This window comes from Mytilus californianus, unplaced genomic scaffold (assembly GCF_021869535.1).
Source record: "Mytilus californianus isolate M0D057914Y unplaced genomic scaffold, xbMytCali1.0.p SCAF_6, whole genome shotgun sequence".
NCBI lineage: Eukaryota > Metazoa > Mollusca > Bivalvia > Mytilida > Mytilidae > Mytilus > Mytilus californianus.
The window spans coordinates 77,314,028-77,339,837 of record NW_026262712.1 but is presented as its reverse complement, the minus strand read 5'-3'; the positions used below and the strand labels follow the sequence as shown (position 1 = coordinate 77,339,837).

At 31.6% G+C, this 25,810-nt stretch overlaps 1 protein-coding gene across 1 annotated transcript; it reads left to right on the top strand.

Moving 5' to 3' along the window:
• Positions 1 to 1,395: 1,395 nt before the first annotated feature.
• Positions 1,396 to 12,156, top strand: LOC127706621 (uncharacterized). Its single transcript, XM_052211277.1, has 10 exons — positions 1,396 to 1,425; positions 2,313 to 2,476; positions 3,739 to 3,900; positions 5,096 to 5,336; positions 6,116 to 6,279; positions 6,833 to 6,991; positions 9,083 to 9,292; positions 11,092 to 11,134; positions 11,854 to 12,017; positions 12,149 to 12,156. The coding sequence occupies exons 2-10, from the start codon at positions 2,371 to 2,373 to the stop codon at positions 12,154 to 12,156; spliced, it is 1,257 nt and encodes a 418-aa protein (XP_052067237.1). The 5' UTR covers positions 1,396 to 1,425; positions 2,313 to 2,370.
• The last annotated feature ends 13,654 nt before the right edge of the window (positions 12,157 to 25,810 follow it).

Here is a 25,810-nt window from a genome sequence, read left to right as displayed (position 1 = left end):
TTAAAATATATATGCTTGGTGTTGATTTCGTCCGTCTTCGTGAAGTTAACGAAATGCATGAACTTGTCTTATAACAGGTCTTGATTGCAATCTTGTTTCTTTAAGAATCTTATTGCAATTTTGATGTCTAGTGAGCTTTGATAATTTTTATATCCAAATGTAGACATTTTGGCCATTGCTTAAGTGGTGAAGGCAAGCCTTTAGCGTGCTGTTTTCAGTGCGGTGGCGTGAAAAATGTATAAGTTTGTGATGAGTTCAGGTTAAGGGTACTTCTAGTAGTAATTCAATGGTATTTTGTATGCAATTGATCTAACATTTAAATATCTGATCTCCATGGAGATTATTCTGCCTTGCCCCTAAGTCATGGGCATTGGAACTAGTAATATGCATAATGAATATGAAAAAATTTGTGGATGATTATGTTAGTTTAAGATTAACTACTAAAGTAAAATCAATGATATGTGGTATGCAGTTTTATTAGCATTTACAAGTCTTTTTTCCATGGAGATTAAATGGCCCTACACCCTCAGTCATTATTTTGTTGACTTTAATACTTTTGCATAGTTTACATGTGAGTTTTATTCACTTTTCTTTAAAAGTTACCTCTTATGCTCACCTGACCAAAGGCCATATGAGTATTTGCCATCATTTGGCTTCCATCAAATCCTACTGTCTGTTTTATTTTCATATATGAAATTTCACATTTAAGAAGCACTGACCACACAGAATAAAACCAAATTTCGTCAATAAACATGACTGCACTTTTTATAATTTCTGTTTGGCTGAAGATCAACATTTTTTTGTTAAAACGCTTTACCAAGTTTACTGAATTTGACAAATATGTTTCTGTGAAGTTTTAACTGCAAAGGTCAAAGTAAAAATTGAAATCAAATGGGAAATTACATCATGTTTTTCTTTTGTATAACGCAGGATGGAGTAAAACGAAAACAAGCCATGTAGAAATATTTCTTCAAAATTTCTTACCAAACGTAACGTAGTTTCTATTGTCCTAATGAAAACATGGTTTCATGAGGAGCAAAGAATCTAACTGGTCTGATTTCAAAGATCATCTGGAATCGCTTAACGAATGTTGTGAATTTTTGTTTCGCCTGAGACAGAACAAGTGGTAACTGAAAACACTGTCTCTTGTTGAAAGTCAATATACTACAAACCGTCTGTGCAGAAGTACGATTTAAAATCATAACAATAATTGTACTTAATAAATCATAAAAACAAGTTTTAAAATACACTTCAAAGTTCTCATTAAAATGTCCTTTCATTATATTGCAAAATCAGTTTTAGATATACAAAAATATATTGCATCAAGCAGTGGAAATAAAAAAGAAGGAACTCAACCGGCTTAATTTTTTTTTTCTTTACAGTTAATGATCATGAGTATATTTTAAATGGCATTCTGAGATTAAGGTAAGACCTCATTAGTTATTGTATTAATGCCTTTACCTTTATGACCTCCAATAAAAACTGACCGCTACGAAATAGAACAATAGTGTTGAAAGAGGTGTTTAACACCAATCAATCAATCAATCAATCCACCAGCAAGACAGTTATCTCGCAGGAAAACAACTCTTTTTCCCCTGTTTTCATTGTATTAAACAAAATTATACAGACCTACAAATTATAAATTTGGGAACTGCAATAAGTCAAGAACTCTTCTCAAACCAATAGTTGAATATTGGTGAAATTTCATGATTAGGCTGTCATTTATAAATACGGAAGGTGACTAAAATTTGGCATTTACATTGTAAAGCAGTGTTTGACAGACAAAATTGGTTATTAATTTTGAATTGTTTCCACGCAATAACTCGAGAAATGTTCAACCATTTGTTTTTATTTGTATATGTTTTTACTAATGATGACATAATGTAGGTCATGTCGAATATTTACTATTTTCATTTTTGCCATTCAGAAGTTATTGTCCTTGATTAATTTGAAAATAAAGTTCGTAATAAACATTCAGAATAATTGATCTTATACTTTCTAAATTTTGATTTGATATTTCTCATCCGACAAAATTGAGGTCAAGATAGGTTCTAAAGATTGTCACGTTTGCTGTTCCCTGGTGATGTGGCCTTGATTGATTTTGATGTGAAAAATATGTATTAAAATCCAAATTATTGGAGTATACGATTTGATAAGGTATAATAAATAGATGTGTATAAAATAGTTTATTCAAATGACAAAAAGGAGGCAAACAGTTCATCAAAGTGCAGTCAAAACAGTTATTTTTATTGAATACTTTATACTTTTTAACTTAATACTCTAACTATCAATTTCCAAACTTTTTCCCTTAGGTATAACATTGTAGACTTAGCGAGTTTAAACCAGTACCTTGTATCGTTTGAAGTCTCTATGTGCTGGGAGAGCTACAAAAATTGTGATTGGCAGGTGATGATATTGGACAATGCAGTATTACCAAAAGGGATACAAAACAGACATATGGGTTATGCATTAAAAGGTATAATTATGAATTTAAGTAAAATGTTTGTAAAGGAAATATCAGTTTTACTATAAATACTAATTAGACAAGCATAACGGGAATATGTGTATATTCTTAATTATGCTTGTAATCTTTTAGATAATTGATTTTCTTTTTATTTTTGAAAATTCATAAAAGCAATCACAACTAAATGAACTTGTCTATTTTTTATGGAGAAATGATAAAAACTATTATTTGGCCTCTGAAATTTAAAAAAAAATCTTCGATCCTTACAAAATTACGTTAAACAGTCAGGGGTATTACTTAAATAAGTAGCTTTTACTTACAAAAGTTACTTTGTAAAAAAAAATTTGTAGGTGTCTATTCGTATAGATCTTACTAGCTTTAACAAATTTGCACAGACATCTGGCTAGTTTTCCCAATGAAATATAAAAACTAATCCTCCTGAATCACTAATTGCTTTTCTGACGCACTTATCGTTCATATCGACGCTTCTTGTTCAAAGATTGGTCCCTTGGGACTATCAAAATATCATTTTCATTGAAAATCTTGAGGTAGACAAATATTTATAGATAGAAACTTGTGATTGAATAAAGACTTGAAGTTATTTATAATTTGTGACCCAAAACAATTACATGTGTTCCTAAAATAAGTGTAATTACTAATTCTTTCAAAGATGTATAAAGTAACTTAAACAAGTAACATTTTTGTCATTATTTGTAAAGTAACTTTGTATCTCAATACTTCTTTCAAATTTAAAAAATTCTTAATTTTATGTGATAAAATGCTGTAAGATTTCATAAAAAAAACATTTAGTTCATGCATCTAAAGAAATTTAAAATAAATTTATTGAGTAATGTGATGATTTTAAAAATTATTAAATTACTCAACAAAAAGTCCATGCTTCTAATGAAATTTAAAATAACTCTATTGAATAATTTAATAAGTTTATAAATTATTAAATTACTCAACAAAAATTACCTTTACAAGTAACTAATATAATATTTGACACAGTATGGCTTTTGGAAAGCTATTGAATAGATTAATGAGACGTTTCAATTTTTTAAATTTAAGGGGGCCAAGGAATAATTTTTTTCGCATGTACCTCCTCCTTTTGTATATCACAAGCAAAGCAGATTTTTGTACAATGAGTAAATCTCCTCTGTAATTATAACTTAAGAGTGTAGATATGATTACAAATCTATATATATTTTCTTTTCATATTTTTCTTCATGCAATTTTTTCTGATGTATTATTTATAGAAAATATCTTAATTCTAGGATATTCGTTGACATCCTGGGGCATTAGCAATAGTGTTGACATACAAAACCTAAATAACTTTGAAAAGTCACTTTTGTACAATGACCTAGATATTGGATGGTATTTTTCTTTGAAATGCAAAGGAGGAGAAAAAAAGTTGTCTGATGAGACCAATAGTTCAGGTGAGTGTATTTAAACTTATTTAAAAATCCCGATGATCAGAAATGTTTGTTCAATTAAATTTTATAACTACTGTAAACTACTCAAATGTTGGTTCTGATGTCAAATTCCCTTGCAACCATTAAGTAATATGTTTTGTAATTATTGTGAGAAAGCTTACATGTACCTTAATAGCAGAACAATATATTTCTGAAGTTTTGAATTTGTTTTTGAATTTTTAGATAAGCCTCTTTTATTTGAAGGTTAGTTTGTTCAATTGACTGTTATGATTTGTCTACTCTTTATATTACACTACCACATAATCTTATTAAATGGACATTTTTAATATTTGATAAATAGTTTTTTAAAAAAATCCCGAAAATTTTATATCTATGGATTTTATGTATACATAGGCACCTTTTTGTTACAGAAAATTATACATCATCGGTGAATGTCAAGGTTTTTCTGAGTTTTTAAGGTTAACAAAATGTACAAAAGCATCATGTTTTGACAACATATTCAAATTATGCAGAATTTGGATAATGTTTTTATCCCTTATGAAGAGACATGTTTTACTTAGCATTAAGGATTTTAGACATATTTGATTACCAAAGAGTGGCGTAATATTTTATAATAAGGTTGAAATTCAAGGCTAAATTTTGTGTGAATTGGTCCTTTTATACCATTAAAACCGAAATTTGTACGTCAACAATATGGGAAAAGGCACTTTAAAGAATAAAAATGCATTTTTGCCACTGTTTACAAATGTTTCACCTTTGTTGAAATAACTGTTTATCTGGAAGTAAAATTCCTACATACATATTTTTTGTTATATTCAATGCATACAAAATTTCATACAAATCCCAAATATCACCCAATCATGTATATATAAATACGAAGATGTGGTATGAGTGCCAATGAGACAACTATCCATCCAAGTCACAATGTGTAAAAAGAAAACAACTATAGGTCAAAGAACGGCCTTCAGCACGAAGCCTTGGCTCACACTGAACAGCAAGCTATAAAGGGCCCCAAAATGACGAGTGTAAAACAATTCAAACAGAAAAACCAACTGTCTAATCTATATAAAAACGAGAAACGATAAACACTTATGAACCACACCAACAAACGACTACCACTGAACAACAGGCTCCTTGTCTTAAAATGATTTTGACCAACACAGTAAGATTGATAGTCACATTTTTTTTTCATTTTCAGGTTGTAGCGACAATGTATTGGCTGAACATATTCCTTGTCAGTTTATACATACATGTACGGAGATTCAGTGCTGTATACCAGTACCAGTCCTACAAAGATCATTCTATTTTAGCCTAAATCTGGACGTTTGTAACTATAATTTAACAGTCTACATAGAAAATTTGGTGTACCATCAGATGTTGTATGATTATGAATGGGGTACAGAGGACAGTTTCTGGTTGAAAGGTTTATTCAGAATTAGGTAAAATGTTTGATAGTATTTATATGATTTATATATGAACGGAATTATATTTGCAGTAAAACATGTCCATCGATATATTATCAAAAAGGTAAAACAAAAATCAATATGAGAGAAAAACAAGCCAGACTTTGAAACAAGAGACTGATTGATCTATTTTTGGGTGTATTTTAAAGTTTTGCTTCTTCCATGCCTTGGCTTTTCCTTTTTCACCTTTATGGTTACTTTAGGAAATTCAAATCAGTTTCAAGTCTTTATTATTTGTTTCATCCGGAACAACTCCCATTAAATGTAAACAGTTCATGGAAAACACAGCGGTTATAAGCCATGGCCTTCATATGCAATTGAGCTCGTTTGTTCACATATATGATTCAGGAATTATTCAAAATGTATTAGTCTGTGAATAGTCACATCAAGGTAATGTTTGTCTTGGAAGACATATTTGTAGTCGCCAACATCGCTTATTAACATACACTCCCAAACCCATCAGTTTGTTTCTTTTAATCGGTGAATAGGTTTGACCTTATTGAACATTTGTAATATTTCATATCTCTATTTTTGTGATGGAAAAAGGCGAACTGCCCTCAATAAAGCCATGTTACAACAATTTAAAAAAAAACTCCATAACGCACAATTATTTTAGAGTGAACTTACTCTTGATAAAAAGATGAAGTAAGGTTCCAACTTCTACAAATGATCACTTTGCCCTCAAAACCGCTGCTTAATAATGTGTTTGGAAGTCAGTAGTTTATAATATTTATTTTTCTGTTTTAATTTTTCAGGTTCAAGATATATAACCTTAGGCATGCAATGAAAGTTAGGATGACTTTATATATAGATATTTGCTTGGAGGGAACCCCAAACTGTGCAATATCATATTTAATCTTGAATCATACTGATCTTCTTAAAGCTGTTTGTAGTTGGAAGCAATCATACTTGAGGTCTGGTAAGTCTCAACTTATATAGTCATAAAACAAATGTTTGATATCATTTTCAAAAGTTTCTGATCCTGAAAAGAATGATCATTCATGGCAGCAAATGAGTCACTGCCTTGAACAGTTTTTTGTATTTAAATTTTTATGATGGATTTGTTGAAATGGCTACTCTTGCTTTCTGCGAAAATAAAACGCATAAGTTAATGTTGGATTCGTAACAATAAATTGCTACTATATTTCTCAGACCCGAGCTAAGTTTGGCATTGAAAAGCAACTCTCGTTACTTCAATATAGATATCTTACTCTATCAGTGGGGATATTTGCACTCACCTTGTCTGTCTGTTCGTCCAACACATATTTTCGTCATACTTTTCTCAAGTACTCAGTCCGCAGCTTGGCAGTGCAGAGCTGTAAAATATGAGTGTTTTTGGGATCTATCAGAAACCCATTTCCTGCTTTCCTGTATGCTGAATAACTAGTCAGGATATTCTTATCACAACAACGTGTACATTCTTGTTTGAAAATGCTTTTTATTTTAAATTTTGCTCTTAATTTTTTCTACAGAAAGCAGAACTCAAGATTTGAAACAGATGTTAGTCATGATAAAGGATGGACCTCTGGCTGATTATCAAGTTTATAAGTTACTGGAGGAAAGTAACATTGGATACCATCTAAGCAAAGATGAATGTAAAATACCTCAAACTATGTACAAATGGAATAATGGTACATATAAGTATTATCGCTTGTCATAACGATGATTTTCATTATGTATTTCAGAATGTTTACATTATAAACCATAAGGTTTATCGACAGGATGTAGGTATTCCTATGGGCACCAATTAGTCCCATTTGATAGCAGGCTTGTTCTTGTACTATAATGAATCATAGTGTACAACCAAACTCAGTAAAGACCCGTCTTAATTGCATTTAATTGATAAATTCAACAACACTTAACTTTATCTTGATGATATTTTTTCGTTAAATAATCAAGAATTTTCTTAATATGCTGCCGAAATTTACCCAAAGGAACTTAATTTAAATAAATCAAATTTAAACGTTAATAACTATCCTTTCCTAGATTTAGATACTTCAGTTTTACACGGGAAACTTTACACTAAAATTTTCGACATTTCTTTTGTGGACAAATGTTGGATGGTGATGTTCCTTGGGCACCATCTTACGGTGTTTATATATCACAACTCGTTCGCTATGTCCGTGTCTGTTATGATGTTTTGGATTTCAATGAATGTAATCTATGTATTACTGGTGAATATTTAGTCAGGGATTTCGTTACCAAAAATTATTTAAAACCTTTACTAAATTTTTCCATAGATATAAAGATTTGGTTCTGAAGTTTGGTTGTACCTGTAGAAAACTTATTTCAAACGGGATAGCACATCCTAATTTTTTCGAAGATGTTGGAAATTTAGATACGATCCGAGAATACTTATCGATCCTTAAAATTAACTCATTCTTAAAGGTTACCAATTCAACACTGTGATTAGATCTTTGAATATTGTTTTTATTGGTATTAATATTGATTTTGTTATCAGTAATTTAAAATGAAGCTAAATATTATTTTTATATACATATACACACTCATGGCTCTACAATCTGTCGATACATGTATCTTGTCATTGCACCAGGTCATGTTTTACTGTTAATGACGCCTTTCACTAAATCCATTGGATGTTGGATGTGTACTGAATGATATTTTAGTCTTAGATGCATGATTTTGTTTTATTAGTTGTCATTGGCTTTGAACTAGCTGTAAGTAGCTGCAAGTACTCTCAGATCTGTACTTAGTGTCTCTTTGTTGTGGAGATGTATAAGTTCCCTGCCACGTCCACTCTGTGTTTTTGTTAGATGTATTTCTATATGTATCCATCTGATGAGTTGAGCCTTTTTCAACTGATTTTTATAGTTTGTTCTTATGTTGTACTGTTACACCACTATCTCAGATTAGGGGAGGGTTGGGAGCCCGCTAACATGTTTAACCCAGAAACATTCTGTATGTGCCTATCCCCAAGTCAGGAGCCTGTGATTCAGTGGTTGTCGTTTGTTTCTGTGTATCATATTTGTTTTTCGTTAATTATTTTGTATAGAAATTAGGCCGTTAGTCTTCTCGTTTGAATTGTTTTGCATTTGTCATTTCGGGGACTTTTATAGCTGACTATGCGGTATCGGTTTTGCTAATTGAAGGCCGTACGGTGACTTGTAGTTGTTAATTCTTTGTCATTTGATCTCTTGTGGAGAGTTGTCTCATTGGGAACCATAACACATCTTCCTATTTTGATAGTATATTTTGCCATCTGATTTTTTAATGAAATTAACCGATTTGGTATGATTTCCAATGAGACACCTATCTATAGACAAAATAACATAGATGTTACCAATTTGCTACGAAAGATTTAGAAACTTCAGTGTTATTTGTTCATAATCAGGCTTTACTTTACCTAAAAGTAAATTCGACTTTCATTGGTGTTCTTCTGAGCTTTATAACTTTTACTTGACATCTAATTCTTACTGTTATGACATACGTTTCACTTTAGAAAAACAATTATATTTGCCAATTTTCAACAAATGATCAGAATGACTGCGAATTCGGAAAAGGAATACAATTATTTACTATATATATAGTAAAAACGTTTTGGATGATTTGTGCTGGTTTCTATGGTCGAGGATTGAACTCCGATTATAGTATTAATTTATTTTTTATCTATTAGGTTGTTCTACCTTAACTTAATTCTGTTTTACTGATTTAGTTAATGACTTGATCTTGTTTTCTTCATTTTTTTTTTAATTTCATTACAGCTTGTCCACATTACCTTCAATTAGGTGTTCTGGATGGTCCAATATTTTGTTGGATCAGCACAGAATGTACTTCAATAATATGTTGTGTCCATGACGATGTTACACAACACAATTATCAGATGAATTTACATATCAGTCCATGTGATCGACATCTTGAACTTGGAATAGAACAGTACAGATTTAACCAATCACTTCTAGATTTCAACTATGGTAAGATCTATCAAGCGTCTCGGTGGTTTTGTTGTAAAGTGTTCGCCTCCAGTACGGGAGGTCGAGGATACGAAATCCTGCCCGGTCAAAAACCTAAGAATTTAAAATTGACATTTGCTGCTTCATCGATAAGCACGCGGCATTAAGGAGAAGAAGCAAAGACTGCGTAGCTCGCTGTTAGAATAATGTGTCCGGTTAGGGTGACATTTTTTTCTGCGAACTGTTACCTTGTGAACGAGTAAGTAACAACATAGACAAAGCCGGTTCAGTGTGACGGTCAAGTACAAAGCAGGGTTAATATTCAGATCATATTAACATGTTCTCGTCCTGAATATGCATTTAATTAGCCGCTGGAAGTTAAACAGGCACCCATCATCATCATTTTGTAAAAGTTAATTTGACATAACCTAAAATAGTGGATACTTAAAACATAATCAGATTGTGATTGATTGTTACCTTCAGCTTTAAGCAAGTACTTTTATCGTATAAAAAGATTTTCAACACCAACAAAAAAAACCTGAAGGTTTACACTTATCTTCATATAAGGGCAAGTATTATTGAATATGTTTTCATACCATGGAGACTATTCTATCAGCAGTAAATCTCCCAGACCCCCAAGGGTATAATTTTGCCAAGATCAAAATCATTTTCATCAAACAAACAAAATTTACCAAATTCACCAAATTATCGTATATACTAGTCATATCATTTCTTTTTACCCAAAATGTTCATTTCACTATATGGAGAACTAAAAACACAAAATAATAATTGATTAACAACGAACAACTGCTAGTCCTAACGATTAAGAAGCCACTTCCCTCAGTTAACCAAGACTTCAGTCAGTAGGTGAAGCAAACTAAATGAACTTCATCAAAATCGCATTACAGGAAGAACTAGCTGTTTTCGTTGATAAAGGTGTACATGTTGATCAACAATTATTTTCAAAAACAACTATATTTTGGCATTTTGGGATGTATATATAGATTCTACAACTCCACTCGTGACAGTTACATTTTCCAGTTTATATCGCGAGGCTCGCCGAGCGTTTTAAATATTTAAAATTTAACTGTCGAGAGTGGATAAATATCGTATTACACAAGATTTGGTGATGGAATCTGTTTCTCTAATGATTTTTAAACGATATGCAGACAAACTCAATCCTTCTTTTCGCATGATCTGCAAAAAAATGTGTTCTTTCTACGTGACGTCATCAGACAAGGTCGCCTTTTTTCATGACGTCACAATAGAAAATTCAGAGAAAAACAAGAAAATTTGCCGTCATAATCGAATTTTGACCATGAACAAATGAGATCAAACTAACCACACGTTGATTAGATAAAGATAATCAACAAGTCAGGAAAAAAATAAATCGTGTAAGAATTAGAGAAAGGATATAGCCACATTAATACAGTATTGATAATTGTTTGGTTTGATAAGGTGTAGGATTTCAAATTAAATAAATAGTTAAACATTTATAATTGAGTTTTTTTTTAGGCAAACAGCTATTTTTATTGTATTTTTAGATAAGAACATTGGCACTGAAGAAGACCATTTGTTTTCCAAAATATTTGTTTATTAAATTTTAATATCTTGTTCGTATATTACTATCGTATATCAGTATCGTCGCTCAAATCATTAGACTTGATATACATATAAATGAATATATATATCAAGTCTTATATATATGTTTGTGTGTTTTTATAACCAAAGTTACTAAAATCATTTGTCATACTGTTGAACAGTCATTCATATTTGAAGTTTGTTTGTTGATATTTCATACAAAACATTTTGTGTTACAGGTTATACATATGCTGTACACTTGGGAGGAATTTTCAAAATTAGGTAACAACACAATTTATCAGCTAAATTAGAATAGGGAATATCATTATATTGGTTGCAATGATATACCGTGATTTCACGGTAAAACAAAAACCGATGATTCCACTCGTCTGATGTCATACAACTATTATTATTGTTAAGACAATTGTCGATGATTTATCAAAACGAATTGTTAATGTGTAGTAAAGACATAGTTCCTTGTATTTTATACTGTATTTCCATTGAAAATCCCATTACCAATAATATAAAAAGAATAACTAATGAAAGAATTCAATTATCAAAAAATAACTCATGACTGAAAAACAAGGAAAGTTAACTCATGCGCTACATGCATTCGTGAATTAATGTGTTGTCCGGTCGCTCGTTAGATATTTTTTTATATTTGAATTCTTATATTAGTTATTTTATAAGTAAAAACAAGGATATATATTTTTTCCCAAAAACAAAAGCAGCTTTTCGTAATCATTAAATATTATATATCTAATATAAGTGATATGTTTTCATCAATATTAGGATTTATGCAATAGCAGATGTATGTTTGTAATTAGACATCATTACTGGTAACAATTTTGAGCAAAGAAAATATTATATATATTGTTGACATGAAAAACTGACAACCAAAACGCATCGACTATCTCATTGTTGTAATAAATGATCTGAATCCGATAACGAACTGTACAAAGCAGTACATATGACATGACATCTTTTCATGTAATTTACAGTGTGGTTATTGATGACTTGGTTAAAACAGAAAGCTTTATAGTGAACATGAACATTAGTATTTGTTGGAGTTATAATGAAGAATGTGATTATAGTGTGAAGATATTAGATGATTTAGAATTGCCTAAATTTAGTTGTGATATGGCTAGGGATTATCAAACAAAAGGTAGGAATGTGAAAGGATACTTAATTGTTTGCAAAATATTACAGTTCATCAAATGTCCAAATGAAGGTTCATATACTCAAAGTTATACGTTGTTACAGTGTGTTAGATAGCTAGAAGTCTGTCCATTTCAGGAATATGATCATGAACAGCAACTCTTAATATTCTCGCTCCACATTTATTTATAGAAGTCGTTGCAATAAGTTCTAATCAACATTCAAATATTCGGAATGTTTTATTATTCGTAATAACAGGATCTGCTTACACTTCCGGAGCACTGGAGATCACCCCCAGTGTTGGTGGGGTTCGTGTTGCTTAGTCTTTAGGTTTCTATGTTGTGTCATCTGTACTATTATTTGTCTGTTTGTCTTTTTATTTTTGGCCATGGCGTTGTCACTTTGTTTTCGATCTATGAGTTTGACTGTCCCTCTGGTATCTTTCTGCCCTCTTTTCCAATATACATTTGTAGAGGTAACTATTCCCTTGCCGAACAACTTATCATAAGGCAAGAGTCTGTTGTCAATTGATGGATCATGTTGAGTAATGAAGGTCTACAGTAAAACAAAGTCAATTTTACCTTGATAAGTGATTAAAATTAGGAACATTAGTAACCTTGAAGATAATGTTTGAGGGAATTGAGATGTGTTTGATGGTTACATTCCTTTAAATGAATATTGTAGATAACTGCTTAAGTTGATGATAAGGGCTGTCTTGATTTCTATGTAAAATGTGAAGTATTTAGGACATGTTATATTTTTGTTTATAGTAATTTGATTAAGAATTAAATCTGTCTCTGGCGTGCCTATATTTACAATTATACATTTACTTCTCATTTCAAGTTATAGTAGAAGTTCAATTATAAGTTAATATTGAAATTAAAAGACCTACGAACAAAAAGGGGTGTTAAGATCCACGAGCCCGAAGGGCGAGAGGATTTTAATGCCCCTTTTTGTTTGAAGGACTTTTAATTTCAATATTAACTTATAATTGAACTTTTACTAACTTACAAACCATTTTAAAAAATCCCAAAATAGCATATTTGTTAATAAATACAAACACCTTCTGTCACTTTTGCGGGCGAGTCTATAATTTTATTATAATTGATTTGTCAGTGCTCTCTATATATAGCAATTAAAAGTGTTTACAATACAATACATATGTGATAATGAAATAAAGAATATATAAAAACGGACACAAACGTACAGAAATTATATTTTGTTAAGCTACTTCCTTAAGTAACTCATTTTGTTTTACGTTTATTAAAGATATAATGAAAAAACATGATGTAACTTATTATTTTGAAAAAAGCTACGTCTTTAAGATGTGAATATGTTATTGAAAAGTACTTTTTTTTATTTGCACCTAATATAAAAACCTATATCAGACCTCAATCCGTAATAAGTCTTCGAAAATTCACGTGATTTAGCGTGTGAATTTATATCGTGCTAGAAGATGCATTTTCGGCATTTATATTGATGGATCTCGGCGATGAAGATGTTTTTCTTACGCAAAATTAATTCTCTCAAGCCTTTGAAAACGAGGAATTGGTTGAATATTGATTTTTTTCGCACCATGAAAGTCTTGACTTTCTTAATTTGTCCGAGGAGGAGACTACTGTAGAAAAGAAAGATACAGATGCTTCCAACCATTCATCAAAACCAGGTACTTATTTGAGTCTGAAGTTTTGTATTTTAGTATTAATATATATAATCGAAACAGTGGCCTCGAATTCTCCTATCCCCGTAAATCTTCCATACAATTCTATTTTAGGGTCATTCATTAAGATATGCACAAATTGAGTTGATGCACATTCCCTGATGGGCACCGTTATTCAATATATAGACTTTCATTCAATCTGTTTACTATATTGGTCAAAATTCTGTCCTGAATGACCGCGGTAGATTTTTTTGGGCGAATATGGGATTGATTGATTGGTTTATTATTTTTTCCTTACGTTTCAAATACGGGATCAAGTACATATCATGGGTTATACAAAATTCCAGAACAAATAAAGAAACCCAGTCGATTCACTTACTGTCCATTTGTAAAGGGACATAACTCGTAAACAGTATAAGTGAAGCAACCAAAATTCAAGTTGATTAGTGTTTTGTTGTAATAAGCATTTTGGATAAGTTTCATAACATTTTGTTAAGGCAAACTAAAATTAGAGAACGGAAACCAATTTCAGGACGTACGGACGTACGGACGGACGGACAAGGGTTAAACTTCATGCCCCCTCCGCTACGGATGTCGAAAAATAGGCAGATCGATCATATTTTGACTTTATTAACAGACTACTTTTTTTTTAGCTGAGATAAACAATAATTTTACCTGGCGTAGCCGTGCGTTAAATGTATTTCGGTATTTCTCTTCGAAAAATAAAATGTGTAATGGAATTAAACGTCTGATTTGTAAACTTTTTCTTTTTTCTCCGGAATAGGCTATTGAAAAAATTAACTTATCTACTCTACATGTGGAACATTTTGTGAAAATATATTAAGAAGAGGAAATTCTTACCTTTCATACCTTTAGTTTAATTGATAAAAAATGACATGGACTAGTCCAGTGGCCAGTTTGGAGGTCATTTAAGTTACTGTGCACATTCATGCATTTGTTTTATTTTATCAATACACAGGTATGAAAAAAAAAATAAACCGTTTAAATGTAAACTAATAATAACTTAATCCAATCGAACCGCGTAAGATTCAATAACAATGACCGGTCCGAATCTGGAAAAGTAATAGGGGTAAACTGGGTAGGGAGAAAATGACAGATATTTTAAGTAAATGTTTTTTTAATAACGAATAAAAATTGTGTACCAAAAGTTTTGCTATAATTTCAAAAACATGTTGCATGTTCTATATTGATATAGTTTTCGGAACTTTCATTTGCGTATTTAAGGCAATAGAAAGTTTGGACGTCAAAAGTGTACATAATTATTGACTTTATACAGAAAATACGCCCTTTTGATAGATTTCATGTTTGACAAATAATACATGGATACAAAGAAAAATCATTTCTTAAAACACTGCAAAAAATAATTCTGATTGGTAATTGGTATTGTCATAAACTGCTTTGAAATGAACCGTGGTATAGCAAACATCGAATTCCCTCACAAAATGTTATCACGCACTATAGTGAGGTTACAAAACTTGATACTATGGACACTATATTCCAACTTGATACTATGGACACTATATTCCAACTTGATACTATGGACACTATATTCCAACTTGATACTATGGACACTATATTCCAACTTGATACTATGGACACTATATTCCAACTTGATACAGCTCTGAATTTGCATTGTTATTAAATATTTGACGCTTTATAGGTTTCTGACACAGTATAAATATGGTCAAGGAACTGAATTGGACTTTTACATATTATGGTCCAATATCCAAATCTAAATACACTGATAGATTCAGCATATCATAGAACCTCAAGATTTTGAATTGTTTGATGTGATCAAAAAAAAATTAATCTTGGACCCTTTGTATCTCAATGTGGCCCAATTTTATAACAGAGCCCAAAATATAAATACACAATTAGATTAAGCTTTTAAAAGAACCTCATATATATTCATTTTTTGTTGAAATCAAACAAAGCATAATTTGGGACCCCGATTTGAACCAACTTGAAACCTTGCCCCAAAATCAAAACTTTAAATACACCGCTGGGTTTGGCATATCAAAGAACCCCTTGAATTTAATTTTTGTTAAAATCAAACAAAATGTAGCTTTGGACCCTTTGCACTTTACCGTAGACCAATTTGAAAAACTGGTCCTAAAGTAAAAAAAAATCTAAATATACGGTTACATTCAGCTTATCAAACAACTCGTAGAATTAATTTTTTTCTAATAAGTTCAATTTTAGACCCGTTGGATTTTAGTGTGGTCCAATATGTTGACCGGTCCCGAAATTGAAAATCTTAAAAAACGGTTAGATTCGGTATTTCAAAGAACACCAATACTTCAATTACAATGTCTTAGGTTTCTTGGTTGGACTTAGGTTCAAATAAAATTGAGAATGGAAATGGGGAATGTGTCAAAGAGACAACAACCCGACCAAATAGCAGAAAACAGCCGAAGGCTACCAATGGGTCTTCAATACAGCGAGAAAATCCCGCACCCGGAAGCGTGCTCCAGCTGGCCCTTAAACAAAAATATGCACTAGTTCAGTGATAATAGACGTCAAAGTCTGATCGGATAAGAATAAAATACATTTCAAAATTAGAATTGGATGATTCTCCTGTAAACCTCAGTATACTGTTACGTATAAGTTTTGGGCGAAGACTAGTCATTTTATATTCAGTTTAAAATATCTGTATTCAGTAAATTATATCATTGCGGTCTTTGAACGTGTAAGTTTATAATTTTTATACGCCCGTAAAATTTTTGACGGGACGTATTATGGTATACAAATGTCCGGCGTCCGTCCGTCTGTCTTTCCGTCTGTCTGTCCGTCTGTCTGTCTGTCCGTCTGTCTGTCCGTCGTAAACATGTCACACCGTAACTTGAGAATGACTTATCCAAATTTCATGAAACTTAACATAGTTGTTTCTTATGATGGTCAAACGATCTGTATACTTTTTGGTGAAAATAAGATTAAAACTTTTTGAGTTACGGGACTTAGTAACTAAAACAGGAGTGTGTTTTTTTTTCACATGTCGCGCCGTATCTCAAAAACAAATTATGATTATTGCTTAAAACTTTACACACTTCTTAGTTATATTAATCTTAAGATCTGTATACTTTTTGGTGATGATTCAAAATTTTATTTTAGAGATATTGAGTATTTTGTTAAAAAAGGGGGAGGGATTTTTCACATGTCGCGCCATATCTCAAAAACAGTTTATGATTATTGCTTAAAACTTTACACACTTCTTAGTTATATTAACCTTGAGATCTGTATATTTTTTGGTGATGATTCAAAATTTTATTTTTGAGTTCTTGAGTATTTTGTAAAAAAAAGGGGGAGGGGTTTTTCACATGTCGCGCCGTATCTCAAAAACGATATATGATTATTGCTTAAAATTTTACACACTTCTTAGTTATATTAATCTTAAGATCTGTATACTTTTTGGTTTTGATTCAAAATTTTATTTTTGAGATATTGATTTTTTTTTTTTAAAGGCGGGGGGTTTAACATGTCGCGCCGTATCTCAAAAACGATTTATGATTATTGCTTAAAATTTTACACACTTCTTAGTTATTTTAATCTAAAGATCTGTATACTTTTTGGTTTTGATTCAAAATTTTATTGTAGAGATATTGAGTTTTTTGTAAAAAAAAAAGGGGGGGGTTTTCGCATGTCACGCCGTATGTCAGAAACTATTTATGCTTATTGCATAAAAATTCACACACAAGACGACGGGCGTATCATGCGCTCATGGCGCAGCTGTTTATAAAATAAAAATAAAAGCAAGTTTTACAATTTCATATATTAACGTGCTATCGTTCTAAATATGCTGTGCATATTTGCAACAGAACTAATAAATAGTCAATTAACTAGTTAAAATGCAACTTTTCATGATATATGATTTGTAACAACTTTTTTCGAACCTATCAAATTGTATTGATTTTTTTTTTCAGTTTTAGAAACTGATTCAACCTCAAATTGTAGTGATGCAAATGGTCCAGCGTATAGACATAAACTACCCGTGACCCCTGAAGAAATTTCGAATTTAATAGAGTCTGCATTATAAATGGGGATATAACGTGTTCAATAATTGGCAAAATGAGAGGAGGTCTCGCCCAGTTAGCGACAATTTACCCATCCCAGTCAAAGCAATCACACAGAGTATTACTGAAATGGAACCATGTATAAGGGACACAGCATTGCAGTATTTCCTAGCTGAAGTTAAAAAGACCGATGGAAATGACTACCCGTCAGCGTCCTTGTACCAGTTGTTTGTGGCTTTACAAGGACAGATAAGATTGAGTGATCCATCCGTTAACCTACTTACTCAACCTACTTATATCAAGTGCCGCAAAGTACTGGACTTTGTGATGAAGAAAGGATCAGCAGAAGGGTTAGGTGCCGCGAGTCGAAGAAGAGCAGAACCAATTACAAGTCTGGAGGAAAACATCTTGTGGGAGAGAGCAGTCATAGGGTCTGATAATCCCCAAAAACTGTTGGATACAATGGTGTATTTGAATGGCATACATTTTGCATTACGTGGTGGTAAAGAACATCGTTATTTGAGGTTGAACAAAAATCCACAGATAACAGGGCCTTACATTGATTCGGAATTACATAAAAGATATATTCTTTACAAGGAAGACATATCAAAAACAAATTCTGGCGGCATTAAAGACAAAAAATATACACCAAAGACTGTCAAAGCTTATGAAAATATAGCATACTCAGACAGATGTATTGTTACTCTGTTTGAAAAGTACAAACGCTTATGGTATGTTAATACAATAACAAAATTAAGTTTTGTACGATATTAAAATCATAATCAACACTGTACTTTATTGATAGTCAACAAATCTATGTTAATGTTGTCCTTAAAATGCATGAAATCTTTGCCTTTGGACACAAAGCAACAGACAATCAATAAATCTAAGTTTTTATAGAAAAAATATGTACAGAATAAAGAGGATGTCATTTTTATATTTCAATTTCTTAATCTTTTCAATTCGGATCTTTCTTGCCTTGACTGAGGCGTCCTTTTTTGGCGTCAGCTTTCGAAGTGCTTACAGTCTTTAAAGTTTATTATTTGTCATGTTAAGGGGAATTCCAGGATATATGAAAGGGGGTGTTATTTCTGATTATTGAAATGTAAGGCCAAGCAAAGCGAGACGACATTATGTAGGATCATTTAATACTAAAACTTATAAATATCGTGATGAGCACGAGTTTTAAAATTTGTTTGCGATCAAAGGAGTGGCGTGCGCTCTCGCTGGACCACATAGATCCGCCACTGAGCCCCTAATGGTATGGCAATGATATTTTGCTGACAATTGTATTCCTATTGTCAAATATCATATCTCATAATATCCATATTTCACATCCCAGTCATATTTCTATGTAAATAGTTTCCTTTATTACATTCAGGTTATTTCTCAAAGTTTCCGAAAAGTCCTACTTTAAAGATGTATGTTAATTTTCTTTTTTTTTAAGATTTTCAACTGATAACGTTTAAACAAGTGTAAGGCAAATTGCACTTTTTCTTTATAAATCTTGCGTATAATGTAAAAATAAAAGCATTTTATACCACATCTTATTTTATATATACTTCTGAATATTTTTGCGACTAAAAGGAATATTTAGCCATGAACTTTTTTTTTATTGTCGAAGAAGAAAAGGTGTGTTTGAATACTGATGTGCTAATATGTATAAGTAACAATACAAATTCCATCAAAATTAATCTATCACTCAAATTGTTCTGTTTTTCTTTTAATCTAAAAATTATAACAGTAAGACTAGTTGATTCATGTATGAAATAGTTTTACAAAAAGAGGAGTCATTTATATATTTCATTACTCATTGATCTGTACTTCTTTACTAAAGTAATATTTTTATTATTTACAGTCCTAAAGATGAAGTCGATGCATTCTATTTTAAACCACTGGCCAAATATACAACAGACCAGTGGTTTTGTAAAGTCCCAGTAGGTCACAATATCTTACAAAAAACTGTGAAAAGACTATGTACAGCAGTTGGACTAGAAGGCAAGCGAACAAACCACAGCTTAAGGGCGTCGACAGCAACACGACTATATCAAGCAGGAGTGGAGGAACAACTTATTAGCGAGACAACTGGAACGTAGATACATACTTTTACGGAATTGACAACTTCATATTTTACATAAAAGAGAAATAGCTCGATAATATCGATTCAAAAATAGAAAGGAAAAAGGTATTCTCCGAGAACCGCTCAACATATTGCTAAGATCAACTGGGGGAGGGGGCATGATGATTTTGAAATGAGTATTCTGGCCAGAGTACAACCGAAAAACGAAAGCATTGATTAAGACAAAATACGAAAAAAAAAGTCGTACCAGCAAAGGTTGTAAATAACCATTCCGCCCGGAATATTTCTCACGGAATTGTGATCCTTGCAATTGTCCTGCTACTATAAATTATAATGAAAACTATATACTTACAATTTGGACACCACAGTTGCATTACGAAACTGTTAAAACTATTCAACTGTAAGACATTTAAATACATTCCGAACTGATAACAAAATAGACTTTTTGAAAAGAGTCAATAGGTCAATTTTTGCGTGCAAGACATGCAAAAAAAACTACATTTGTAGAATTTAAAAATAATCGAATAGGTATAAATGCTATTTGTACATTTTTTTCTAAATATACAATCGTTACATAATAGTGAACATTTTTTGTATTCTTTGTCTTCAATCATGTTCTAACTTAAAAGAACGCATTTTTTTTTCGTTTCTAGGTCATCGTAGTAATGCTGTTCGTAGTTACAAAAGGACAGCAAACTTCAAACAAAATGAGTCATCAGAGATCTTGTATGGCAAAAGGCAGAAAACTAACACGTGCACAGAGACGAAATTACAATCGGAAGAGGAAAAAATTAGTCATGACACATCATACCAAGTTGTAAACATAGAGTCTGTCCGAAGAGAATCCGTCGCTGAGCCAACAACACTTTGAGTCACATTCAACATAAGGCTTTAAATATTTCATGTATAATTACGTTATTTTAAAAATAAAAGTGTGAACGTTGTTTAAATGTTCCTAAATTGTTTATCGGTCTATTGTACTTTTTGTAGTGTATTATTGTGTATGTTTTGGAGAGTTTCGTTATAGAGCAATTTCCTATGGAGAAATCAACGTTGGCTGGTGGTTTTTTCTCTCATTTCGTGACCCCCATGGGTCATTTAATGGGCGTGTCTCATTAGTGAGAACGTGAGTGAGCTTTTAAAATTCAACCCCAACTTAAGACCCACACCGGGTCTTTAAGTTAAAAGTACAATAAGTAAACAATGGTCATCTTTTGTTAAATAGGATCGTCCAGTCATCTTAAAATATAATTCTTCTTTGAATAACAAAGGAATTGTCATGAACAGGTTTGTAAGGGAGAGATATCAAGGATTCGGAGACATTTATTGTTTCCTTTATCTGTCCTCTCTTTTGCAGCACACTGTTAGCATATCAGAGATATATGTTTCAGTCTTCTATTTCCCTCAGTTAGATTAATTTTTTCTTACATGTTGTAAACACTATTGTAGTCATTTATGTTTTACAGAATGTGCATTCATTTTCATTTTGTTGTGCTTTTTAGGCTTTTCATTGATGAATTGGTTTAGTAAAACAGGCTATAAAAATGCCAAGACCCTAACAGGCCAGGTATTGACAGACCTCAATGAAGTTTTAGGAATAATGAAATATTATCAATCAGATGAATGTGGTAGGCATGTGTTGCCTTACAACTCATCTAACATGAATGGATGGAATAATGGTAGGGTTTACCAAGGTTTCCACAAACAAAGTTTCATATAATAAACTTATCATATTACCTTGTAAATTAAAATTTTTTTTTCAGTAAAGATAAGTAAGTCTCCCTTTTTAACCAGTAAAGTAATTGGGGATTCCTTATGCAAATTTTGAATTGAAAAAAGGGTTGCATTTAAATTTATTAATAGTCAAGTTTTGTCATTTTCATTTCTTTAAATTTGCACACAAAATAAAGTCAATTACTCTCCAGATTCCATTGATTGTAATTGATATTTTTTCCAGAGTGCCCTTCAATGCGGCATTTGTTTAGTCCACTTCCATCAACTATTATGTGTAACATACAAGATCCTTGCACACTTGTGGATTGTTGTATAAATGTGGAATTACTAAATAGATCGTTTCATACCTATATGGACATAGATTCATGCTACTACAGACTGACTGTTGGAATAGAGAGGATGAATTACACATTGAACTTGTTTGATTACAAATGGGGTATGTTTAGTTTGTCTTTTTACTCCCTTAATGAAAAGTGGGATCCTTAATTTCTATTTGTACTTAAGTAATAACAAATAATTAAAAGTCACAATGATCAGCAGACCTCCATCACATAAATCAGGTTCCATTCCACATTGGAGATCAAGAATATGCATTTTTAAATGTACCATAAAATTAAACTATGATAACATTTAACAACATGTTGAAAGTGTTTTCTCAACATTTGCCTCCCTCCACCACCCGTTAAATTCTAACAAAACAAAAAGTTGGCAAAACTAGTATAGTAAACTTAAGTGATACCAATCAGTGCACTTTTAGTGAGTGTTTGATGTATTTCTAATGATATAACTAATTCATATGTTTTAGGAACAGTATTGAAAATGTCACTTGATGGTGTTGTCACTATCAGGCAAGTACTTTAATCTTTTCTTGTGTGCATTTTTTATCGGATGGTAAGCTTAACATTATTCTACATTCGATCAATGAATTAGCTTGTACTTTATGCTTGTAAGCTCCACGGAATTAATGAAAAGCACATCTAATGACATTTGTTTACCTCTTTGTTGGTTTTTTACATTATTCTCTCTGAAACCTGTTTGTAAATTACAAAAATAGCTGTTATAGACTTCAAGATCATTAAACAGCATCACTTCATTTCCCATTTATGAATTTCACAACAGAATTTAGAAGCTTCAATTTTTGTTCTACCATTCAAAACGATTCGTTTACATATGGGTTATAATTTGGATAAAGGTCCTAAAAGCCAGGGGATCCTAATGAGCTAAAGAAATGGACACGAACTTGCATATTTTGAGTCAACTTCTTTCAATTGCATATAATTCCTCAAGCTACACATGTTAATTATTGTATACAAACACAAAATATAAGAGGTTCTCCCTGGCATACCTTTCTACATAAGCCCATTAGTTTGAAGATTTTAGGAAAGTTGCATAAAAATGCATGTATTCATTTTTAATGAAACTACATATATATATATATATATATATTACGTCTGATCTCTACTGTCAAATAACAAAAGTTTTTTTATCAATTTCAAAGATCATGCAACTCTACCATTCATCTATAGATAATATATTTAGTCTTAACTGTTATATATATCCATTTACGTGTTATAATTACTTTCATTCATATTGATTTTTTGGGAAAACAGAAGCAACTTTTTTACAAAATAATTACTTATATTTATCAGCATTTCATTTTACATATTTAGTATATAAATCTGTAAAATTGGTGTTATTTAAGTAGTAAGTTTGCTTGAAGCAGTCATTCATATTTTCGAGTATTATATTTCTAACCATTATCCATAAATAAAACACTCTTAAACGTGTCTTCCAAAACCTACTGTCCTACTTTCCCCCTTTTGCCAACAACAACAAAAAAATCACCCTTTGAAAAACAACATTCAGGGAAGACTATTCAATAACCTTATCGAGTATTTTTCTTTCTGTGCACTTCAAGTCTAAGGTCCCTGTAATAATATCGACTGGATTTTATTTCGAACAACATTTGTCATAACGAAAAAACTTTTTTTATTTAGGTTAAAACGTTCGGGCGTTGTTAAAATATGAAAATTTATGAAATTGACACGTTTTGGCGTACTTCATCAACTAGACATGTTTTGGGGTTCAACAACGTCATATGGACACGTTTGTGAGTGTTACATATATTTATCTTAAACTGAGTTTTACTGTGCGTACCGTTGTGCTTTTGTTTTTGCTACATTGGCTAGAGGTATATGGGGAGGGTTGAGATCTCAAAAAACATGTTTAACCCGGCCGCATTTTTGCGCCTGTCCCAAGTCAGTAGCCTCTGGCCTTTGTTAGTCTTGTATCATTTTTAATTTTAGTTTCTTGTGTATAATTTGGAGTTTAGTATGACGTCCATTATCACTGAACTAGTATACATATTTGTTTAGGGGCCAGCTGAAGGACGCCTCCGGTTGCGGGAGTTTCTCGCTGCATTGAAGACCCATTGGTGGCCTTCGGCTGTTGTCTGCTCTATGGTCGGGTTGTTGTCTCTTTGACACATTCCCCATTTCCATTCTCAATTTTATGTTTAATTTTAACATATCAGTGCTGTACACTGAACACCAATTCAAAAGTAAACTTTTTGACGACGTGTCATTAATTTTAATCAAGTTTCGGTTATAGATAATGCATATTTTAAGGTTTTTCTTGTCGTATAACATACCGAGGGGTGTCAGGATTGATCAAATGAAAGACCAACCGTAGGGGGTCTTTCTTTGGGCAATTCTGACATCCCGAGGTGTGTTATACGACAAGAAAAACCTTACAATATGCATTATCTGACTTATATACCGCCAAAAATTTTCCTCAAAGATTTACAGGATTTGCATCCTCTTTTACCGACCACACTAAAGTGGATATTCTTTTTTTTTTTATGCGTTTAGGTTTTTATACGCCTACGGCTAATTTATATTGTAAAATACAACTCACTAATTATAATCTACATATTAACTTTAGAAATCTTTATCCAGTTACAATAAAAATATTACTGTAACTACATGAAGCAGATAAAATGAATTGTTACGGTATATGAAAAATACAAGTCACTTTGTAAGTAATTTATTGTACCAACTTAATTTATGAAAAGAGGGATGGTATTATTATTTTTTTTTTTACATTTTTACCTCGAAAGCAGATTATTTTTTCAACAATTTTTAAAATAACTATTGCGGATAGTTGTTTTTTCTCTTTTGTTTGACAATATTTTAAACTGATAATAATGATTATATCTTATACATCCCCCCCACACAGGTCATTATTTTATTCCTGGAAGCAAATTTCATTGAAACTTGGTATCGTCCGGGTTGATTCTTCAAAAGAAAAACCTATCGTTCTGAAAGAAAATAACTCCATATAGGTATATAATTTAAAAGGAAAAAAAAGAGTTATGCCTTTTATAAAGGGAGATGTGTTAGTTTCATGTAAATCTAAACAGTTTATTGTTATTTACATAAAAATGTAAACAAACACTACACTTATGTACATGATTTAATCGTTATCCATATGATTGGTCGAACTTTTCTCGTTTTACAGTTTTTCCATACACGATTTAACAGCAGAAAGATATATACTTCTGAATATGAACTTGACAGTTTGTTTCGAGTCAGGAGGACCTTGTTTCATGTCAACTCAGATTTTAAAGAATTCGTTGATGACAAAGCCTTTGTGTGATTTCTCGAGGGAGCATAACACAGAAGGTATTTACATTTGACTTTTAAAGGAATAATAACACAGAAGGAGTAAACTAGTATGTATGCATTGAACAAAATGAAACTTTTTTATATATATACCTGGAAATCTGAACTTTTGATGATTGCTCTATAAGAATATTTGTTTGTTGTTGCTTATAAGTTATAAATATAAAACCTATGAATGAAGACCAAAAACCAACTATTTTTTTTTCAACTAAAATTAATTTGGACTTATTCATAATTGACTGCTTCTCTGCAGTACATAAACTTGCAAAATATTTTTGATAATAATTTATTTATTTGTTACTCAGCCTTTTTCCTCAGTCAGTGGCTTACACAAAATCAAATGAAAGATAAAGCGGTCTTACCAAAAACTACAGCTTTGCATTTGATGGAGGATCTCAATATCTCACCATACATCAATGCATCATTATGCAGGAGGAAGTTTGCAACTTTTAAACAAAACTCTGATGGATGGATCAAAGGTAATATAGGCTATTTATGGTTAACTTGTGTTGTTTGGTTCTAACATTAACTCAAAACTTGCATATCCATGATAACAGGGATTCAAATTATCATAATTTTTGGGGAAATAGATAACTTTCAAGCTATCATATC